The sequence below is a fragment of the Lepeophtheirus salmonis genome, chromosome 14, assembly GCF_016086655.4.
Source record: "Lepeophtheirus salmonis chromosome 14, UVic_Lsal_1.4, whole genome shotgun sequence".
In the NCBI taxonomy this organism is placed as follows: domain Eukaryota; kingdom Metazoa; phylum Arthropoda; class Copepoda; order Siphonostomatoida; family Caligidae; genus Lepeophtheirus; species Lepeophtheirus salmonis.
The window spans coordinates 16,507,486-16,530,913 of NC_052144.2; the positions used below are offsets into that span (position 1 = coordinate 16,507,486).

At 27.7% G+C, this 23,428-nt stretch overlaps 1 protein-coding gene across 4 annotated transcripts in view; it reads right to left on the bottom strand.

Annotated features, from left to right (window-relative positions):
- Window positions 1-23,428, bottom strand: part of LOC121129210 (patched domain-containing protein 3) — a 185,443-nt gene that overhangs the window by 147,723 nt on the left and 14,292 nt on the right. For all 4 annotated transcript variants that reach the window (XR_005868367.2, XM_040724912.2, XM_040724913.2 and 1 more), the window contains exons 3-4: window positions 8,287-8,379; window positions 2,577-2,736 (exon numbers count right to left, since the gene is read on the bottom strand). Coding sequence is in view for 3 of the 4 variants with exons in the window: in XM_040724912.2 (XP_040580846.1) it covers window positions 2,577-2,736; window positions 8,287-8,379 (253 nt within the window). In the remaining variant the exon portion in view is untranslated. The remainder of the gene's footprint in view (window positions 1-2,576; window positions 2,737-8,286; window positions 8,380-23,428) is intronic.

Here is a 23,428-nt window from a genome sequence, read left to right on the forward strand (position 1 = left end):
TTTCTTTAAACTTCCGAATATAATTAAGCAAGACTTTTATTCTGGCAATTAGCTGAGACTCAGAATTAGCTTCTACGGTTAAAGTTACATCATCTGCATACCAATCAATAATATGCTGAGCTCCCTCAAAGCTAATCCCAAAGCCTCTGTATCTCTTTGTAACACCTAAAACGAGTTCTGCGATTGCAGCTATGAAAAGAAGTGGAGCCGAGGGCATCCTGGGCAGATTTAAGTTCCGTTATATAGCAGGGTATTAACGGGGGTTAAAAAAACGTTTCGGAAGTAACTTTTTTACAGATCTAAGAATGTTACTATTTAACTACTATCTGATTTAGCCAGTATTTGTTATTAGGGTAACCATAAAATTATAGAGAATACTATTTAGTTATCATACTCAACAAAGAATTCCATAGTCTTAAGATAACTTTGTAAGAAATGTACAAAGTTTCTTTATGAAAAATGAAAATAATTTTATGAAAATAAATTAGCTTCGGAGAAATGGGAATAAAGTATAGATAATAAATGATCCGTTAATGTAATTGATGTAATCAAAAAGTCAACAACATAGGAAAATTGATAGCTAGCATATTAAAGAAAAGAGTAACAGATCCGTTAATACTTTAATTAAAAATCTAAGGTTACATATGAAATTTTGCTATGGTAGGGACATCATGGAAGTCTATCAATGTTATTTTGTTTTCCTTTTCCCCCACTTGAGGCTTATATCCTTTTTCTTATAAATAGTTTATATATTATAGTTTTTAGATGCATAATTTGTAGTTATATACATTCTTAATTCTTTTAGAATGAAAAAAATTAAACTATATCCGTGGATGTCATGGATTTTTTTAGGTATTTAAAAATGATAAATTATAAAAAAATAATTGTTAAGATTGAAATTTGAAATGAAAAGAATAAAAGGAACACAAATTTTGCTGAAATTTGTAGTTTGACTCTTAAAAAGGTGTAAGCATATATATATTTAATTTGAGTGGGCCTTATTTTACTCTGAAATATTTTTTTTTTAGATGGGATTTGTGTTTACTGAATTAATACCCTTTTTAATATTAGCTACCAGCATTAAGAATTTGGTAGAGAAAATGAAATACGACTATAAAGAAAAGAAATCAAAATTTACAATATAATTAGTGTTGGTAAAATACTATAATTATATTTAAATTCATATATATTTATGTATTATGCATTTTGAAATCAATTTACACCATAAAGGGGCAAGAATGTTTGATTAAGAGAGAGATTTTAACAGCTAAACGACTTATTAAATAATGAAAAAAAAAAAAAAAAAAAGAGTACACGTATTAATCGTTTTTCATTTTCTAATAGTTTAACTTAGTTTTTTCTTATTTCTTATGTTTCAGAAATTGAAATGACTTAGTTTAAATGTTGGATTTCAAAATTTTATACACAAAATTCATCGTTTTGTGGCATTTCTTCTTAAAAACATCAAAATTGAGGGTTGACGTTATTTTTAGAGACAAAAAATGAAATAATTATTCACAAAATGAAATATCTATTTACGAGTCCAATATTTCATTAGAAGTTAATTTTTTTTTGTACCTGAAAAAACATAATTTCAATTTAACCGATTTATTTTATTGTCGATTATTTTTTATTTTTTTAATCAATTTAGAAAACATTTTTATTAGTATAGTTGTTTTTAAGAGGCCAATCACTTTTTGATTTATAACTTAATCCCCTTCCTAGTCTACTTGTGCTCCAAAAATAATTATTCTGTTTTGGCTATGGCATAATACCTCCATAAAAAAAATATCACCCTTAACGTGTGTGGGCACACACAAACTTTTCTATGTATTTTTATCGTTTATTCCAGAAATTTAATTTTATTTTTGGGAACAAACGATTAAATTGATAACTGTAACTTTTTTTAAGCCACTTTAAATGAAATAATGATGTTTTGTTTGATTTGTTTAGTAATCTCAAAATTTTCCTTGCTTTCATTTTTGATAGAATAACTTATTTTATTGTAGAGTCCAATTTATAAAGTATGGACAATTTTTTTTTGAATTTTTCTTTTGCATTTTTGCATTTGGTAGCATGAAAAGTGTAATTTATTGAAGCTTGTTTTTACTATCCCAAACTACTCCTAGCTGCAAACTTGCAAAAGATGTTGTTTTTAAAAGTCAATCATCCGTCTTCTATTTTGACTCTAAAAACTCAAACCTGTAGTTTGAATCTTATGTATTAAAGCTAAACTATGGAACCATCTTTTATCATTGTGTTTCTTTATTCAAACGTGAGATAATTAATAACATACAATATAAATTATCTACTCCTATAACATAAAAACTATTAATTAATTATTCATTTCCGTATTCATATAATACAAAGATACCGGATATTATATATAAATATCAACATTTGAATGCATTGAGTATTAATATAGTTATCTCCTATACATATGTTTTAGTAAAAATATGAAATTCTATAAATTTAATACTTTAACAAAATATTTACATATATGTACATTAAAGTAATCAGTTTTATGTGATCAAATATTAATGAAATAATGTAGATAGAAAGTTATAGATAGTTACCAAAAGTAATGCCTCAGGTGTTAAAATATTTCCGCTCAAAGACAACAGTGAAATAATTTGAACTCTGTAGTTTGTCGGGAAGTTCTCTTCAATCCATTTCTTATTGGAGATAAATTCAGAATTCTGAGGTATCCAGAGTTTTTCCATTTTATACTCAAAACTATATATTAAAAAAGTAGATCATGAAATGAACGTGATATAGAATAATATTATGAATTTTAAAAATAGAATCTTCAATTTTGTACATACTTATGTAGAGTTTTAAATCATTTTTGACTGTAAGTCAGTAACTAGACTAAAATATACATAATGGGCATTCACAATCCACGTTCCCTCTTGAAAATGATCAAGTCTATCCTCTACTTTATTATAGGGGGCAAAGGGTGTCATTTATAAGACTGGAAAAATCATTTTTATTTAAATAAAATATTATCTTATAAAAATAATGTCATTTGATTTTTATAGCAAAAAAATCATGTGAAAAGTCTGGATGAAAATATATTTTTTCTTCAGTGGAATAACAAAAAAACACGTATTTTTAGGGAGGGAGTGACAAAAAGAGCCACGTAAGTCCACATATTGGAGGGTAGTGGGTTATAATTATGTTAAAAAATAAGTACGATGTAAAGAATGACAATTTTGTTATTCAATAAAAGTTAATACGCCCTATTACTTAACCAGTGACAGTTTCAAAGATATTCCATATTATAAGACAATAAGGTATAATCAAGGTTAATAGAAATACAAGGTTATACCATAACGTGTCTACGACTGATGTTTGACTTCTACCGCGCTTTTAATATTGAGGTCATGAAGTTGACCCATGAAAGCTAGAATGTGGTATGGAAATCAAGTTATGGATCTTTGAATTTTCTAATGTGTAATAAATTTCAGAATATCAAGGGCTCTGTAAATGAGAATATTAGGATTATTACTAGACGTATAAATTGATATGTACTCATTTGTATTTCTTGTAAATTTATTCTATTCCAAGAAAAAAAGGATATGTTTTAAGAAATTATGATTTTTTTTTTTTTTTTTGAAGCACTTCATTGGTTTTATTAAAATTTATACTCCTAATTATCCTAATTTATATTTCCATTACCTTGCTATTCTACACTTTTTTTGAATTGTCTTATATTTAGATGGTTGAAATTTCAAAGAGCTATTAAAAAAATGATTTTTTGTGTCGTTATGTAACAATTGATAAAACATCGATCAATAATTACATGCTTGAATCAAAAAATTTGTAAGCTAATTGAACAGCAGCTGGTGGAAGTTGTTCACAAAACTGGCGTCACTAAAACAACTGAAACCCCTAAACTAATGGCCAGAATACAATAAAACTTTGACACATATTGTTTGAAGGTTAGTACTTTCTGGAAATGAGGTAGTCTTGTCAACAATTACACTGTTCAATTTTCTCTTTCTACCTATATATTGGAAATCACGTAAGCAAAAATTTGAAATTCAGTTATGGCAACCTTTTTAAGAATAAGGAAAGACTAAGTGAAACAACATAATGAGAAGAATAAAATATTGGAGTAAGACAATTTTTGCTTTTGTCTCAATATTTGAATAAAGTTTGTCTCTTATGGAGATTTCATGGATGAGAGAGGAGGATGTAGAAGGAATCGGAGTTGTTCCATGGACTAAGGAATAATGCCACGATAAAAAAAATGCTGAGCCTTAGATAGTGAAATGTGATTCTTCACTCTACGGATCGACTCCAAGTACCTTTATTTCGAATACTCCAAGAGAGACTAACTCACAACCTCCTCTCTCCAATAATATATTCATTGCTTCGTGTGGTATCTCTTCACTTAGCAAGTAATTTTATAATAATTGAATTTCACCTTTTCGCTTGAACATTACACAATTTTGAGATGGAAAAAGAAGGTATGACGTGTAGACAAACAGTGTACCCCGTCATCAATGTTGCCATACACGCGTCAGACCGTGGACTTATTGAGTAATGTTTTATATTTATAATTAAACAGAAGTATTTGAAACTTCATAACTCTTAAAAATTTGCCAATCCTTTCGATAGGATAAAATACATCAAAACTAAATTAAATATCATTTACTTATGGTTCAGTTGACATATTATATTTGTACAAATCTTATTGTATTGAATAGTTTTTTTATACATTTAAGTTATGAACCAATATGTATATATTGTATCCGATATGAAACCAAATATATCATAATGTAATCCATTATCCACTAATGAGGAATTACTTTATAAAGAAACCATTGAGTGATGCATTTGCTCACATACTTCAATGCACTTTATGTACCTGATGAAAAAATAATAATTGCCGTAATAACCTCTTGTTTAGGTACATCGATATATTCAATGGTTTTTTTTAGTAGGGGGAAGTTATTAATTATATATTAGCATCTATGGGGTGTTGCATGGAAAAATGGGACTCCTATTAATTCTTTCAACTCCATGTTGTGCAAACCAATTTAAAAGCTTCAAACAGCTTTAGAACTACTGAGTGTATGTTTGTTTTCCTGCATTGCACGTCACTCCCAAAAAGGGGCTTTCCTGTAGTGAGCATGAAAAAACGTTGTCAGAATCAAAAATGGCTGTAGTGGTCTGAAAAAAGATTATATGAGAGCCAAGAAAGAGGAAATCTAAGCCAATCTGCAGAAGTGAATGACATTTATTGCAAGAGACTTGGGGGTCTCAAAGTATCGACGTCAAGTACTCTATAAAAGGAAGTCTTTTCGTTCTGGCCGAATTTATAATCAAGGATTTGCTGTATCTGCTACCTCAAGATAACTGCCCTAAAGGCCTCCTTCAATGAGCACAGGGAAGGCATGAGCGAAGAGTGCAGCCTTTACACTCTGCATTAAGTAGGGCGACAATAAAATCATTTATTTTTTTATTTTTTTGAAAAGTACATATATAGGTTAAATTAAAAAATGGTTCCTCATTGTACAAAAAACACTTAAGAAAAGTTTCAATAGTTTTGAAATTTTTTTAAGAAGTATTTCAACGGTCCTAAAAAATGAAAATTTACATTTTTAATGAAAAAACTGAGTATTTCCTTGAATACTGTCCATATACTTCAAATTAAAGTTTTTTTGTAAGAACAATAAATCGAGCTTTCTAAATTTACAATAAAATATATTTTTATTCAATTTTAACATATAAATCCAGTAATTAAAATCTAGGTCACACTAGTCGAAGATGGTACCTACAAATCATTTGGATAATAAATGAACAAGTACTTACTTTATTTATAGTTACATATTTAGACACAAGATTTATTTCTTCAAATTATTTCCTTTTTTAAGTAAATTTATTTTGTAATCAGTATATTTATATTTTGTTATAATATGATAGATGTAAATAATTTCTTATTGTAAGTTTTAGACAAATGCTAATGACTTTTTTAAGTATTTCTCGTGTTGGGGTAGATCCTTCGATGGTCTTCTTATGACTTGTAGAAGACATTGAAGTTGTGACTCGTCATTTGTTATTAACCCACTATATTTTGTGATGAGCGCCTCTTTTAGCAAGATGATTGTAGACTTAGAAAGAAAAACTTTTTTCTGATGCCTCCATGTAGTCTTCCCTACCATTCCAAAGTACTTGGATCAACTTCTAAAAAAACTATCAGGCTGCTTAAAAATTTCCTGATTTTTTTTTTTTTTTTTTACTTTTCGTGACAAATTTTATTATAAAAACGATTTTTTGTATAAAATCATTGAACTAAGCATTTTTCCTTTTTTTAGTTAAACTTACCCTATCATCGAAGAAAGCAAGGCGAACGAGTTCCTCCGACAAATAACATAAACGTTTGAAAAATTTGCAAGACGCAGATTTGTAAATATATCTATTAATTGAAGAATATTCAATAAACAATCATTAGACTGAGATCGTTCAAAGAGAATTGGAGGCCTGAGATACATTGACCCAAGTTTTGATACATACCCTTACAATGAAAACACAAACATCACGTAATCCTCGTTCTTCTTTGTAGTCAATTTGAATTCTAATCTAAATATCCAAATCTTGAGACAATATATCACTTTTGAAAATCAAGAGATATCGTGCATTGTACCAGGCGATATGAACTTAACTCCATACTCAGGGGCATTGCCAAGAAATATAATTAATATATTTAGTTCTATTTTTGTCTCTTCAATATATTTTTTAAGATTCTCTTTTGAAAATTCAATAGTACTATCTCGTATGCCTTCCAAAAGACTGGTACCCTCTTTATCTGTAGTTCCATGCTCATCAAAGGAATATCTGGGGACTATGTGGCACCCATAAAATCTTGGAAAACAGTTCCATTAACTAATTCCATTATATGGTGCCTTCATACAAATGGCAGAAGCTTTTTGCCTAGTAATTTTTCAGGTAGAACACTTATAGTGTCAAACCACATTACTTTTTTTTTTACTAAATATGTATGTATGTATGTACTCGTTGTTCAATTTAAAACTCACTCATAATTTATTTGATACATCTCAATAGTTGGGTTGTGATATGCTAAAGAAATAAAAAAAGAAACTAAATTTCAATCAACTTCAATTGACGTTATTTTGATCATTTAAGTATTATTTTTGTTGAAATAATTATAAAATAAATTTTATTGTAAATTTAAAAAGGTCAATTTATTGTTCTTACAAAAAAAAACTTTAATTTGAAGTATATTGACAGTATTCAAGAAAATGCTTGGTTTTAAATTTTCAAAGCTTTAGGGGCGATGAGCTACCTCTAAATTTTTTTCAAAAATGTTGAAACCTTTCTTAAATATTTTTTGCACAATTAAAAACCATTTTTTCGACTAAACTATTTTCTTTTCGAAAAGCATTGTCACTCTAGCCTGGAGATCATCACTGTCTAGGCCTCTACCTATTTGTTATTGAAAAATATGCTATTGAAATTATAATTGAAAAGTGTCTTAATGCCCAAGATGCACGTAGTGTTAATGGATCTCTTTCCCTTTTGAAAATTATTAATAATTTCAACATATCATTTATAGGGGTAGAGTTATTGTTATTTTTAAATTATGGAGGTTTGATGATAAATTTATATATATTTCAAGGAAAAAAGTCAGTTAAATATTATATTCTATATTTGAAAAATACTTAAAAAAACAATAATCTAAAAGTTTTTATGGATAATCGCTTTGCTACATTTCAATTTGAATTATTCACATTTTTTGGGATCAAATTCTAAAGTATGTTTAACATTATTTTGGACATTTTTAAACGTTTTGGTGTGGAATGACACACATTTTCTTTGTTTTTCCGTCATATAGTTTAATTAGGATTATTACGTTGTTTGCAAATTAATTGTTACTCATGGAAATACCTGAGTGACCAATATAGTATATAACATGTAAAAGCACATTACATGAAAAACTCTTATTCATTTATTAACAGAGAAAAATATTTTTTTAATGGGGATTACATACATAAATTGATGAATAAAATTTTTTTAAACTGTTATAAGTACATACCTGTATATGTTTGTCCACAAAATAATGAAATTTCTTTCATAATCAACACAAGTTCTTGTTTGTACTTATTATACTAAAATTTAACTACACGCATAAAAACCAACATAATTATCTGCATAATCATATTTTACTCTGTGCATTAAAAGATTAAAGATATTGTACAAAGTATATTTGTATATTTTTAAATAATATTTTACTAAAACAAAAATATTAATATTTACCTTAATCTTAGAAATCCAATACTTGAAAGCAGTGCAATAATAAGGACGCTAAAGATGACGAACAATGGATATCGCGAAATAAATATTCCCCATCTAGATTGATAACGATAAATTAGTAACTTTTTTTTTCATATATGGTTTGACAAAATTAAATCAGCATTATTAATGTCGGCTATTTTGAGGGGGCCTAAGTAACCAGGTTTTATACAATTAAAAACTTTTTTTATTAATATCAAGGCAAACGGAGAACGTTTTCCTTGTATTCGGATGTTAAAATTGGACCAACAAAAAAAAAGGATATAAAACTTTACTATCTATCAAAAATATTTATCTCCAATGTCTAGAATTATTTTATACAAAAATGTATTAAATATAAGTTATTACCTTACTATAAATTCGTATATACGTAGTGTAAGCAAAAAATTAACTGTTATATTTGAATGGATCTAATATTTTTTACTTACTGTATCTTACTTTAATAGTCCGAAATCTATACAAAACAAAATTAAGTGTACAAATCTAGCACCTTCATACGTTTTTTCAACACAAATTACTTTGATTTGACTCAAATATCACTATTAATCAATAACATAGCAAATTGATCTTTTATTCCATAAAACCAGTTAATAGAATTTCATGAAGATTTATGGGAAATTTGTTCATTTTTCCTAGTAAACATATGCATTATGAGCCTCAAATATAGCATTGCCTTCAACTATGATGCAATTTGAAACGTGAATGAAGGCGTTCTAAACGAACCCTAAAATTGATTTCGTTCATGCCCTGTTTAGTTTTTGTTTTCATTCCTTTAAAAACAATCCAAATATTAAAATATCTTCTTGATGGTGGAATTCAAATTAGTGTTTCTCAAAATGTAATACGAAAGGGTTATAGTAATGATGTCTTATAAAAAAAGACATACATAAAATATATCTTTTGATATTTTTATTTAATGGAAATCTATTTGTTTAGAAAAAAATACTTTTTAAATTTACTAAATCAATGTTTTAGGAGACATCTTTTCAAATAATCAGTTATTATTTTTAGTTTCGACTTAATCATAATATTAATTATTTAGTAAGACAAATTTTGATCCTTATCATAATATTATTATCATATCATCTTTAGCACAACTTCTCCATCGGACGGCTTTTGCGTCTGATTCGCATGTAAAAGATTAAAGACTGAGGATCTATTTCTTCTTTTTAATTAAAAAAAAATACATGTAGTAATAATTATTAATTATGGATTTATTACTTTTTCAAATTATTGGGTTACAAATTTCAAGGGTTCACTACGAATGATTTTTGAATATTAAGGGAACCGTAAACAACTGGCTAAATAAAGTTTATTATAATATTCAAACAATTGGGCCAGAGAAAGTTCTTTATAACCTTGACATATCTTACTAGAGCGTGTGTGTAAAATAAATATTATAAAATTAATTAGATTATATGTATAACAAGATATGTGCATCAAAGAAGGGTCATCATGCTAATATAATTTTCTAATGTGTTTACTAAAAGTGGTATGGGACAGCTACTTCTCTGTTTATGTTCATAAATTAATAGTAGGAAGTCTGTTATGATGCACTTCAACTTCCTATTTTCTTCCAGTGCCGGGGCATCATTATGAGCCAGTCACTCTCCGAAATCATCATTCCAAAATCACTCAACAGTAAACCTTCTCATGACTTTCGAAATAGAGCCACCCTAGGGCAACTATTGAATAGAAGACAAGATGACTTTACTTCGATTTTACAAAATGTACAATATTTCTCGAGTGGGTTCGTTGTCTTATTATTTGTTAATAAGGACCCTGTAGCTAATTTATAGCGAAACCACTTTTGTTTTGAGTCTGTGAAGGGATTTTGAAGAATGCATCCTGTATTATCTAGAATAAGGTGGTCGGGGGAGATACCTAAATAATCCAGACTTTTTTTTATTAATTATGACGGGTTATTCTCCATGACTCTTCCAGAAAATAATCTCCTGACTGCTGATGATCAATGTCCACAGAACAATAATACCCGGTGTGTAGGGCCCCAATTTCAGGTAGTCCCAATGTGTGTTACGACGTTGCTTAATTGCAACAACTCTCACCTAGAAGTTGTGGGAAGTCAAGGAGGGTTTCCTACCCTTTAGTTGTCCGAATGAGGTAAGTTGATCTGATATATATATAGTTCTTTATCCCTATGTATTCTTACATTATAATTTAGGGGCTCGTATGGACCTAATATAGGAAGGACGGGCGGGAAAACAAAATTCCATGAGCACACCATGTAAGCCCAAAAAGAGTCCAAAGTCTTAATTGTTTTTGTGAGTTCTAATGATCCCATATGATTTCTTTAGTTCAGTTGATATTTTGTCCACTTTGAAGAAATTTTTTAATCCTTAGAGAACCAAAGGTCTTTGCTTTTCACCAGCCTTAAAAATCACGAGTATTTTAAGGATTTACATAGGGATTCAGTGTTAAAGCATCCTAGCCCCCAATCGTGAATGAAGGCCTAAATTCTGTATTTTGATATGTACGTTCTTATTTTACTCCAGAAGAAGTCATCACGAATACGATCTATTTTTAGATATGCGCCTTCGTTATATGGAATGAATCTCACCAGATGTATAACCTTTGGAATAATAAATGTATTCCAAACCTTGACTTTATCAAGAATAATGAGCTAGAGGGATGAATAAAAAATTTTAAATTTTGTAATGAGTTGTACCTCGTTTCTTTCTATAACAGAATCTCCAACTGAGACGTCAATTTTTAAGCCTAAAAGAGAGGAGAATTGCAAAACCTTCAGATGTGGAATACTAGTTCAGAATACTTCCTTCTCAGACGTAAGGACCTCCGTTTTGTCGCGATTCACTCTTAGGCATGATTCATCTTTAAATTTATCAAGTGTTTGCAATGTTGTAATTAGAAGGTGAAGCTACCTGGAGTATCCTCAAGGATAAGTGTGAGGTCGTTGGCATACCACAATGATTTGTTTAGATAACTGGGACCTTTAATTTGGTCATTACTCATTCATTATCATTAGGCTTTTGGCCACCAGTAAGAATAAGGAAGGGAACAAACAATCTCCTAGTCTATAGCCTCTTGTATTATGTAACCAGGAGGAGTACCCTTCTATCTCTATTTTGCAGGGAGCTCGACGAAGGACATTGGCAATCATATGGAAGAACCGGGGAGGACATGTATCTCTGATTAGTTGCGAAGTACTTAACTATGATAAACCGAGTCAAACGCTTTTTCAAAATCTATAAAAGATACAGCAAAGCCTTTTTTCTCATTTACTAGGACATTCAGTTTCCAAAAAAAAAAATTATCGGGCAACCTGATACAAATTTGGCTAGGATGGGGGAATGATCCGATAGATACGAAGAGATCACTTTGAAATCCATCATATTTTTAGCAATGATTAGAAAAGCTAACATATAATCAATTTCTAAAGACGCCGTAATTGAACGCACCCCTTTTTGGATTCCTTATGATGTTAAGAGCTCTCCTGGCATCCACCTGTTTATAATTTCACTCAAAAAGGCTCCAGAGTCCCCATTTGGACATAGATGGCAAAAAATCTAGTTCGAGCTCCTATGAAATCTATGTCGATAATTACAAAATTACCCCTTGGGTCTGCGTATACTAGAATTTGATTTAACCATTCCTTGACTAATACCACGACTCCTCTTGAAGGATGAGAGGTTAAATATTGAGATTTGAACAGAAATAATGTTTGAGTTTTTGGCAATACATTAGGCAGGACATTGCCCAAGCGAGTATTAATTACAGCTAATACGTCAGGGAGATGTAATGTACTCAAATACTGGAATATCTTCTTAGTACGAGACTGTTTGGCTATGGAGTTAACGAAATAAATCCAAGCTTATTGAATTTAATGAACTATTTTGCTTAAACGTTATTCCTTTGTTTTTCCTTTTGATTTCTTGATTTTTTTTCTCTTAAATTTGAGAAGTGAGATGTACAACAGTAGCTACAAAATTATATATAAAATTGTGGTTATTATCTCATACAATATTCGCAACATCTTCAAAAACTGATTTGTACTAATTTGATTGCTATGTTTTGCATAAATTAGAGTATTTCGTTTAAATTTTTATCAAAATATAAATTTATTGTTTTTACTATAAGAATAACAAATTATATCTTGTTGAAACTCATTTTGTTAAAAATATTTTTAAATAAGGATCCATTTTTTCTCAATGTCTTAAATTTTTTAAGTATTTCTAGCAGTTTAATTGATATTTACGGCTGCAAAATTGTTGGAACAGCTACAAAATGATACAAATTTTAAAATTATTTTTTTAGTTCATCATGTACTTAAATAGGTTTTTTATTTTTAGTATTTGTATTTTTCCGCACTAACCGCGTTATAAAATGAATGCTCACTAACGTAGGGTTAAAGTAATAAATATGATAAAAAATGATTAATTACTGTTGTGCTTTTTTTACAATAAAGTAAAAGCGATAACCGATTTATGAATTTTGTGGTTATTAACTAATTATAATTTATTTGTATCCTTTTTATAGTTCTCTTCCAATCTTGTAAATGCATCAGAGAAAGATTAAAAATGAGAGTACGTTGCCATAGTTGAATTAAAACCATTCGATTGAGTATAGTATATTATATTAACTATAAATATTGCTTTTAAGACATCATCATTTATATAAAGATTGATCAGGCTATGTTTTTATTTTCAAAATAATTATAAGCAGTACTGCTATTTACTAACATTATAATTTAAAAAAAATAATAATACTAACGTCATTGTATTAGGGTGGCCAGAACAATTCATGTTTTTCTTTCATTTGTCTAACTCATCCATTTTTTTCTCTTTATACCGAATAAAATTTCTCTATGCAAAACATTTTTGAGTTTAATTAATATTTAATGGTAAAAATTCGAAATATCCCATTTTGTCTAAATATATTGTGTTCCATTACCAACTATGTCGGTAGGCATAAATACATTTTACTGGTTTGGTAGTTTTTGTATATATACTTTACTAGAAGGTACATTGTCTACAAAACACTCTTCTTTTTTTTTCTTAGTTGTAACATTTTAATCATTTTCTTGTGCTTAAAGTAAAACGTCAGTAAATGTTGAAAAATTTACAATTTTAGCCGAAAGTTTATGACATTGAGCTGATCCTCAATGTCACACAAATATAATCACATTATATTTCTTGCACTATTTTAACTATTTATAAATAAAAAATACCTTTTCTACTATATTTGTAAATTTAACACAATTGCATTTTTACATTTATATAATTTTCTATATTATATTTACATTTTTTCAGTATACATAATTGTCTTCTACTATTTTAAGACCATTAGAAAATTTAGGAACTCAAGTTCTCCATTCAAGCGAGTAAAAATTAACTATTACTTTTTTCGATCCAAATATATAAATCACGGAATTTGTAACAACCAAATATAAAACTTACACTAGCCAATGTCTTGAACTAACTTAAGTGGTATATAGCCAAGACGTTTGATCAATTTTATCTACTCTAAATTACATTTTAATATAATACTAGCAGTAGTATCCCAAATTGGCCATAATTATTAGGGGTCGACGAACAGACAAACATATTTAATTAATATAGAGCAAACTCCCCCTACGAATACTCAAGGTTCCTTTCCATTTTTCATAAGCACACTCACTCGTAGTTACTCAATACCTAAATGTTTCTTAGATTAAGTATCTACACATTCCTTGGATACACTCAAAATGACTACAAATTCAAACATCCATATATATAAACTTTGTTTTATTAATAAAGATAATGTGTTTCCTTTAGATTAGATTAGATATGAGCTTTAGCTACACAAACTAGTTTTTAAAAATGATTCCTCACTTGATAAATTAACAGACATACAGATAAATATACAAAAAAAAAAAAAAATTTTTTTTTGATATAGATACTTCTGAATCAGTTAATTTATTTTTAGTATTGTTAATTAGTATGTTTCCGTTAATAGAGCTCAGAATTAATAAATTTAAATTGAATTTTAATTAGAATGCATATTTGGGAGTTAAATATGTTTTTTTTTTCTAATCCTCCCTTAAATATGTTTTTTTTTCTATGCCTCCCCTTAACATAAAGTTAACACTAGAACGACGGTGGTGGTATAGCACCTCCCATTGTGGTATGCTGGTAATAAAAATGATTCAACTCTTTTGTGCAGAACAAATTTGTATGTTTGAAAAAAAAAAATTTAATGCCAAATTTTAAAAAGATTTTATGAACAATATTCTGAATTTCTTTTTCATAAATAACAATAAATGACCGTGGTAACCATCCAGCCTTTTGTAGACTGCAGTATCAAAAATGATCTTACCAAATTTTAAAACTACGTTGGCCCACAAAATAATAATGTTAGATCTTAATCTGTTAAGATATTGATGCAATGCATCAAAAGAATAAATTTTGATCTGTCTGTGTATATATTTGAACAAATTAAATAGGTGGGTGCTAAAATGATTCCACCCTCTACTGAGGGAGCATGATCCGTTTTGGGATAGTTAAAATTAATAATTTGGTCAGGACGTAGTGTTCACATACTTAACAAAATAATCAACATAAAAAATATTTTACGACAAAGTCCAGATGGCGAAATTTATATTTTCAAAAATTATAACACAGAATGATTAAATTTAATAGATACAAATCGATATTAAGAAAAAACTAATTCCATCTAATGAAACTACAAATAACAGAGGTATCAAAAAGTTAATCTCTTTTTATTTTGTCAAAATACTTCATATTTATACAGTATTTGTTTATGTTTTACATGTGTCTCATGAGAGATAAGCGAATATGAAATTATCATTAAATAACTATTTTTTTCAAACGTATATTTAAAAATCTGACTTTATAATTAACATAATTATCTTTTACTAACTACAAACCAAAACCAAAAGCGCCGAATGAAAGTTTTTTAACCATATGAAGGGTCGATTTAAACAAATTAATAAATTTTAGAGGATCTGCTGTATGTGGAGGGGGGGGGGGATGAGGGAAGAAAAGGAAAAAGAAGATGGAAATTATATCTTACACGCGCCAAATTAGTTTTTTTCAATTATAACTTGTATTATGTATTTAAATTTCACTCTATGTATGGGCATTGATTAAAATTTTTGGAACTTTTCATATTTTTTGATTGAAATGTTTGTTTTTTTTTTGGTTTATTTTTTCCAGATTGGAATATGGATAATGTAATGAACATGATATTTACCATTGACATATATTGCTATAACTTTGTATCTTTCTTAAAAATAAATAGGTGTTATTGGAACTAAAAAAGAAAAAAAAAAGATTTTCAAATCATTTTGTTTAGTTTAGACTACTTTTATGTGTTTTTCCTAAGTTGAATAACAACATTTGGAACAAATCAATTCGAAACCCAGTATCTCAAGAAAAGCCAATATTCCTTATTTATAATAGCATTCATAACTTTAAAAACATACTTAACTGCTTTCAAAGAAGAAAGAAATTAAAATGTCCAAAATTTATGGACCTCGAAATATTATTTCCGAATTTCTATCATCCCATCGAATTATACAAAATGAAAGAAACAAAGTTAATGCTTTGTTCCCATCTTCACTTGAAAAAACAAATGTTCTACTTGCGGATTCTATATTGGAGCATTGAATTATTACTTGTTAAATAATCCTGAATGGTCAGACACCAAAAACTTCTTAACTTTAATTAGAAAATATTGGAATATTGTAAATAGCAGGGCACCAAGTGCTGGCAACCGTAAATGTAATTCTTCTAAGGCACCATTAACTTTAAACCATGATAGTTATGAGTTTTTAAAGAATTTTTTGGCGTGGTTAACTCAGTGGAAAATGTAACGCAAAGATCACAGATGGGATTAACATCGGAAACATTTGCAGCTCTTGAGCTCTCAACTAAGTCACTTATTGGAATAACTTTATATTTAATTCAAGAATGATGTAGTTTTAAATATGTTCTTCTTGGACAATTCTAAAGTGATTTTCTTGAAGCAAGATTTAGCTGGCATAGGCAGTTATCGGGTTCTAATTACTTTCTTTCAGTACGTCAGATTTTTGAAGCTGAAAAAAAGATACGAATTCTATCTCTTGCCCGATTTGATTCTTTCAATATGAATCAAATCAAGCAAATTGGCAATGATAAAGATGTATCATTTGAAGCTCAAAATTAGTATTCCAAGGATTTAGATAGTACCCTTAATTTTCTTTAAGACTGTGAAGTCAGTACAGAAGAAGAAGATAGTGATGAAGCTCTCATTTTTTATATATCTGGATTTATCTAGATCTCTTTCAAAAAAATTTGAAATGTGATAGCTGCTGTCCGATGCTAGTTTCTTCGAAGGATACTCCTACTATATTAGTTGAAAGTTCAACTAAGGATGAACTGAACAAAAGAAGATCTAATTTTCTTGATTTGGTCAATCGAAGCGGACTATACACTCCATCCGATCTTACTTTTACCATGGGACAATAGGCTAGGAGAATTTTTAATCAGATATCAAATAATAATGAAGTAAATTATATTCTAATGGAAAATAATAATCCTGGATTTCTCTTTAGTGAAATATGTTACGTTTTAGTTAAAGATTCTAGTTTTTCTAGCTTACTAACAAGTAAATGTTTCAATGGTCATTTGTCTCAAGATGTTTTCAAATCTTTTTCGGGGAAAATGTTCAATATTTTTCCCAAAAATTATACTAAAGAAATTAATAATTAATATTGCAAAGCGGCCAACAAATTCCAAAAGAATTAATGAGTAAAAGAAAATGTAAAAAATTATCGTCAGCAAGGGCTTAAATATTTCGTTATATTTATTATTTTTTTTCTGAGTTATTTATTATAATAATTGTTACATTTATTATTTTTGTTCTGAGTTATTTATTATAATAATTGTTAATATTATTATTTGTATTAAAAAATATGAGGAATACCAATCTTTGCTGACATTTGTATATTCACTTTTTTTGAAACGTTAAACACAATATATTTAGCCCCTATATTACTCTTATTTATTATTGTATACATAAAATAAAAGTTGACTCATATGGGAAAAGGAAAAATGCCGCCTTTATTCCAAGTATTTAGAATTCCATGGTTAGACATTGTTTAAATATTAAATAATGTTTTACGACAAAGTTATAATAATACTATCATCGTTTTAGTATTTAAAAAAAGTTAGTCAATAATTGTAAAATTAAATTATAATTCATCCGTCTTTTTGTTTGTCTCTCTTTAATTTCAGTTGTTTTTTGAAACGCCAATCACTTTTTGATTTATAACTTAACCCCCTATCTAGTCTCCTTAAGCTGCAAAAAAACGGTTATTGTTTTTCGGGTATAATATAAGCCCCCCTTATATGATCTCCAAAAAAATCGACATCCGCGTCTTAGCTTGACCAGGTTCAAAAGAGGGCCCATGCAAAATTTTAGCCTCCTAAGTTCAACGGTGTGGGCACTTATGAAGAACAGACACGCATAATATCTTTTGAATTATACAGATTATAATCCTTTTTTATATTTATTCTTTTCGCCATCGCCGCAACTACCATCATATGGAATTTAACTATGCATTTATTCGCTAATGCATACCTCTCATTATTTTACTATTAGCCTATACTTTAACGGATACTCTGATAGTTTTATTCCAATAAATGCCCTAACGCTCTCTTTAATTGAAGTTCTAACACTTTTTATTATTTTTTTTGAAAATAGCTATAAATGTAAATAAACTTAGATTTTTAAATACCAAATATAATTTCTATATAAACATTTTGTCATATAGTAATTGAAGATTTAGAACAAAAGAAAATATTATGAATTTATTAAAATATGTAAACACTTGATTAAGTGATAAACAAATGTAATCGAAGATTTTTGTAGAAAAAAACTGGTCCTTGGAAATCAATAATGTACCTTGTTTTTATTCAAAGTCTAGTTTTTATCATCTTAATTGAATTTAACTAAACTCAAATGTTCACTTTATGACACAAAAAAGAATAATTGAGAAAAATTAAACTGTTTATTGTCATATAGTAAAAGTTGAGTTGATATAACCTAACTTTTTCAAAACTCTATAACTTTATTTATCTTGCATTGATTGGTACCTCTCTTAAGTTTTTTTCCTGGATATGTTATTACATTTATAAAACTAATGGATGAAAGTTACGACCTTGCTCTGTAAAAACAACTTTCGAGGAATAGCCTAAATAATTTGATGAACTTTTTTTACATTAGTCTCTTTATCATCCAAGTATTTTATATAGAATATTAATTTTCAAAAGTCCTTAATAATATTTTGCCTCTTACCAAATACAAAAATAATCAATTTTATTATTTCAAAGATTGTATTCTCATGAGAACCTCAAGATGGATATTGAGAAAGATGCTTAAAAGTAAGTACATGTACCTTGTATAAGTTAAATTATATGAAAATAATAACTTAAAGTATACGAGTATACTTAGGTAATGTAAACTTTATTCATAAATTTGATTATTTTAAATGTTACTTAGGTTATGGAGGTAGATTTATACTATTGTCAGATTTAATGTTCTAAAATCTCAAAGAAAAGAGTAATTTAGAAAGACATATAAAACAGAAAGGCTAGTCAACACAAAATCAAAGTAGGATATTTTTTATCTCTTAAAAATGAGTGGGGATTTTATTTCTTTGTATTCTTCAACTCATTGTTAATTTCGTCAATAAATGTGTTTTTTTTTTTAAATCTGGTTTACTAGGTGAAGACGAAACACAACAATTTATTTTGTTCGATTAAGTTATATTTTTTGTTCTTACGAAATAAGTACGGGATTATATGTGACGAAGGCGGAACGAAATGAAGTAAACCGGAGTTTACTTTTTAAACTATTTATTTAAGAGGGTTATAAAATACACTAATTCTGGATGGAATTCTGTTAAGCTGTTATTTTGAGAATTTTTCCAATTTTTGTAAACTTTCCTCAAATAACATAATATATCTAATTCTACAACAACAAACCACTAGAGGTCACACAAAAATTATTTTATTCATGACAAAAAAAAAAAAAAAAAAAAAAACCTTTCCGTATTATCAAACACATTGATTGAATATTTGTTCGATTTGATAGAATCACAATTTTTAAGGTTTTAACTCTATACAAGTGAACCCAATTTGTTATTTCGCAGTTATTTATGATTGATTGTTCGCGTTTAGTTTTTGTTCAATTTGTTTCCTATCAGTTTTCGAGCATTTTTTATCATAAATTATTTTATTAAAATATTTATAAAATTATAAAAATCAAGTAACAAACTCTCATGGTCGTTTTTTCTATCTTGGAAGATATATTTAATAAATTTTTTTCATAATTTAGAAAAGTTATTAATAGTTCAATACCATTAATAAATAATAATACATAAGAATTGGAAACGTAAAATAAAAATTATTTTCGCGATACTGTTTCCAATTCCGATTCCAGAAAAAAAAAACACAATTCCCGATTCCGATTATCCGTCCCATCACTAGTTTTTAATACGACAACCTGGTCTTATTAATTAAATATGTATTAGACTTACCCATATTTAAATTGATATTACATCATCTTAATTCAGTCGAACGGCAACCAACGTCATGGTCAGAGTTGGTGGTTTCATTTAAAACTCAACAAGTCTTTACATATAATATATATATAAATATTTTGAGCAAATATTTAGATCGATATTTAACCGTGTACATACATATTGTAGTTAATAAAAAATGGAACTCCCTATTGCAGAAAAAGCCTACCTAATCGATTTCTACAACGAACATGTTGTTTTTCATTATGCTTTATAGTTTTTTTATAAGATCAATTTTAAGTAAGAACCATCCATATCAATTTTTATTTTATGCGACAAGTCATAAATATACGTACTATGACAATCAATATTCATGTAAATACCTTTAAAATGCATTAGCTAAAAATATTTCAGAAGAAATGATTATGATTAAGTTAGTTAAAATCCTATTATCGATTTCAAAGAAGAAGAGATCTACATAGATATATATAAAACATAAAAAAATATTTTATAAAATTGAAAGTAGTGAGTAAGAAGCATAATTATATTTAAATTTGATAAAATTGTAGTCTAAAGATTTAAAATTGTATTTATGCTTGTCTGATATTATATAAAAATAAGTTGGCATATATAGATAAGTTGTATTACATTTTGACCAGCATCCAGTATTTGAACCAAAAGGAATAAATCTTGAATAAATGTAATTTTTTTTCCATATCGATATGCTAATAACTAATATTTTAACATTTTTTTATTATGAAAAATTATCAAAAATATGGCTTTCAACCTTTATTTAAAAAATATATATATATTCAAATGATCAATAAATGTTGATTGTACTCCATTTATAAGTTATATTATGAATATACATATATAATTTTTATATATTTTGCAAAAAAATAATCAGTAGGCTACAAAAAAAGAATGTTTGGGTTATAAATGAAATTATTATGTTTCTTCTGGTACACAAATCAGCGATACAACATTTCAATCAAGAAACAAAAAAGGAGTTGTAATTGTTGTCTTTAGTATAATTTTGGTAATAGCTATTGATGTGACCTTTCATAAATATTGTAATGAATATATTAATCCAGGCTCGTAGGCAACCCAACGGGGCAAAAGGAATAAAAGACAGGTGACAGAGATGTGAGCCGACGTACGGGTAAAAAGGGAGTGACCATGTAAAAAATTAAAATATAAACTTGATTGTATAAAATTTTTAAAAAGGTACAAAATGTTTAAACAAATATACAGAAAAAGACACCGACAACTATCCTTTTTAAAACTGTGTTACTTTTTTGGTTTTTTTTTAAACTCTACTTTTAAAAAAAATTTTTTTTTTTAAATAATAATTGTGTATTACTCAAAAGAGGAAAGTAGAATATTATAAATATGAAAAGTAATGACCACAATAAAAAAGTAGAATCAATGCACAAATTCCTCATTGGCTCGTTCAATTTTTATTGTTTATTTCCATTAAAATTAAAGTTAAGCCTCAAGTTCAAAGGATATATATTTTTAAAAGCAAAAACTATTTCATTCTATGCTACAGTAAATACTTAATTCATATTTACTCGGAATTATGATATGAAAAAAAAATATTTTTCTCGAACAATAGACGAGACACAAATTTGAAAAAAGCTCCAAACCTGTAATATCTTGTAATGGGATAATCTTTGAAAAATAATCTTATTGGGAATGGGAAAAAATCCAGGAAAGTATTCATGTTAGGAATTGAGAAACAAAGGATTTTCAGCATATACAAATTTGTACCCCCTCCCCCATTTTAAACAACAAAAGAGTTGTCTCTGCTCCTTATATCTTCTATATTATAACACATTATAATTAAACATATGGTATATGCATCTCTATTATATTTTACAATAATAATAAATATTTTATTTGCATCATATAGTCGTTTAAAATCGATTTTTATTACTTTAGTTCACTTTTTATAGCATTTTCAATCTAAATAATGACAGTATTTATTTACTATATGTAATCTAATATATTTTTATAGTTATGAACAGACTATTTATATAAATTTTTTTCTTTTCATTCGATTTACATATCCTTTATATTTTAATTTTAGAAAAATATATGTAATTGTATTTCATGTAATATTCGATTTAATTTAAAAATAAAGGTACATATGTATGTTAAGGAAACCAATTATGGTAGATGATAGAAAAATAGTGAAATAATAAGTTGTCAACCAAACTTATTTAATCTGGGATCTTATACAGCCTACAGTTTATAAATATACTTATTTACAAATAACAGTTAATTTACAGTTATAAAAAATAGTAAAAAAAAACACAAAATACCTTAACAAGTAAGGATATATGAAAGAATGGCTCCGATTACAATACTCCATTTTACTGTGTGTCTAAAAACGACAGAATATTATGTCTACCCAGCCTATGATCAAAGTTGATCCCAGTCATTCATGAACCCACTCCCTTGTAGTTACTTAAATCCTCAATATCATCTCCTCAAGAATGAAATAATAATTATGACAGCTATTGAAAATAAATAAAAAACACATTTTAGATCTGCAACTAATTTTTTCCCCAAAGGAATACATCCTTAGAATTTACAATTAGTTATATACTTTATGCAGAAATAAATAAATTTACAAAAACAACGAACAATCCATGTTGTCAACATAATTGTTACTATCATATTCAAATGAACTACTTTCAATCGTTTAGAAAAGTTGTTTTAAAAACTTTCAATTACTTTTATTTCCTTTTGTCACATTTTTTTTTCTTTGATCTCATTACGTAAATTGTAAGAATAACATATATTTTTTTATTGTCAAAAATCATACTTATGACGCTTTCTTTCAACAGAGATTCCTTGAAAAGAAAGTATATCTTTATACAGTTTACAATTTAATAATATACATTCCTTTTACAAAAATATTTGTAAATTCCGTTTACGACAAATAAATATTATTCACATTTATCTTCATAAAATAGCTATCATTTTGAAATCAAAGCAACTATAATGTTTTGTAAATACACTTATTTTCCTAACATATTAATTTTGGACAAATTGAAATTCCACCAAAAATATATTTTATACTTCTTTTGCAATTCTAAACATTACAATCGTAAATGTGGCAAGTCATTAATGTTGTTTCGTTTAACCTTGTTCGACAAAATGTACCCTAAAATAAGTTTATAAACTTATAAACTTATATACTTCACAAAACTTTCCAAATATCATTGTAAAAGTAAGTTTAATTAATAAATGATCAATTACCAAAGTTTTTATTAAAAAAAAATTTATCTTTTATTTATAAGCATAGAAGATAAACATGATGCTACGTCAAGCTTCACACTTTGACGAAGAGCAACCCACAGATTTTTAAGCCATAAATTTCATGAAGTTTAGGATAGCCTTCATAAAATGCACCTTAGACTAATATATGGAAACAAATATTGTCCAAGGTCCTCTTCCAAGGAGAAGGAAAATTCTCATTGCTAGTGCAATCTATCTATACAACTTGAAAATGAGAGGATAGGATAAAATGGACTTTATATATATACAGGGAGC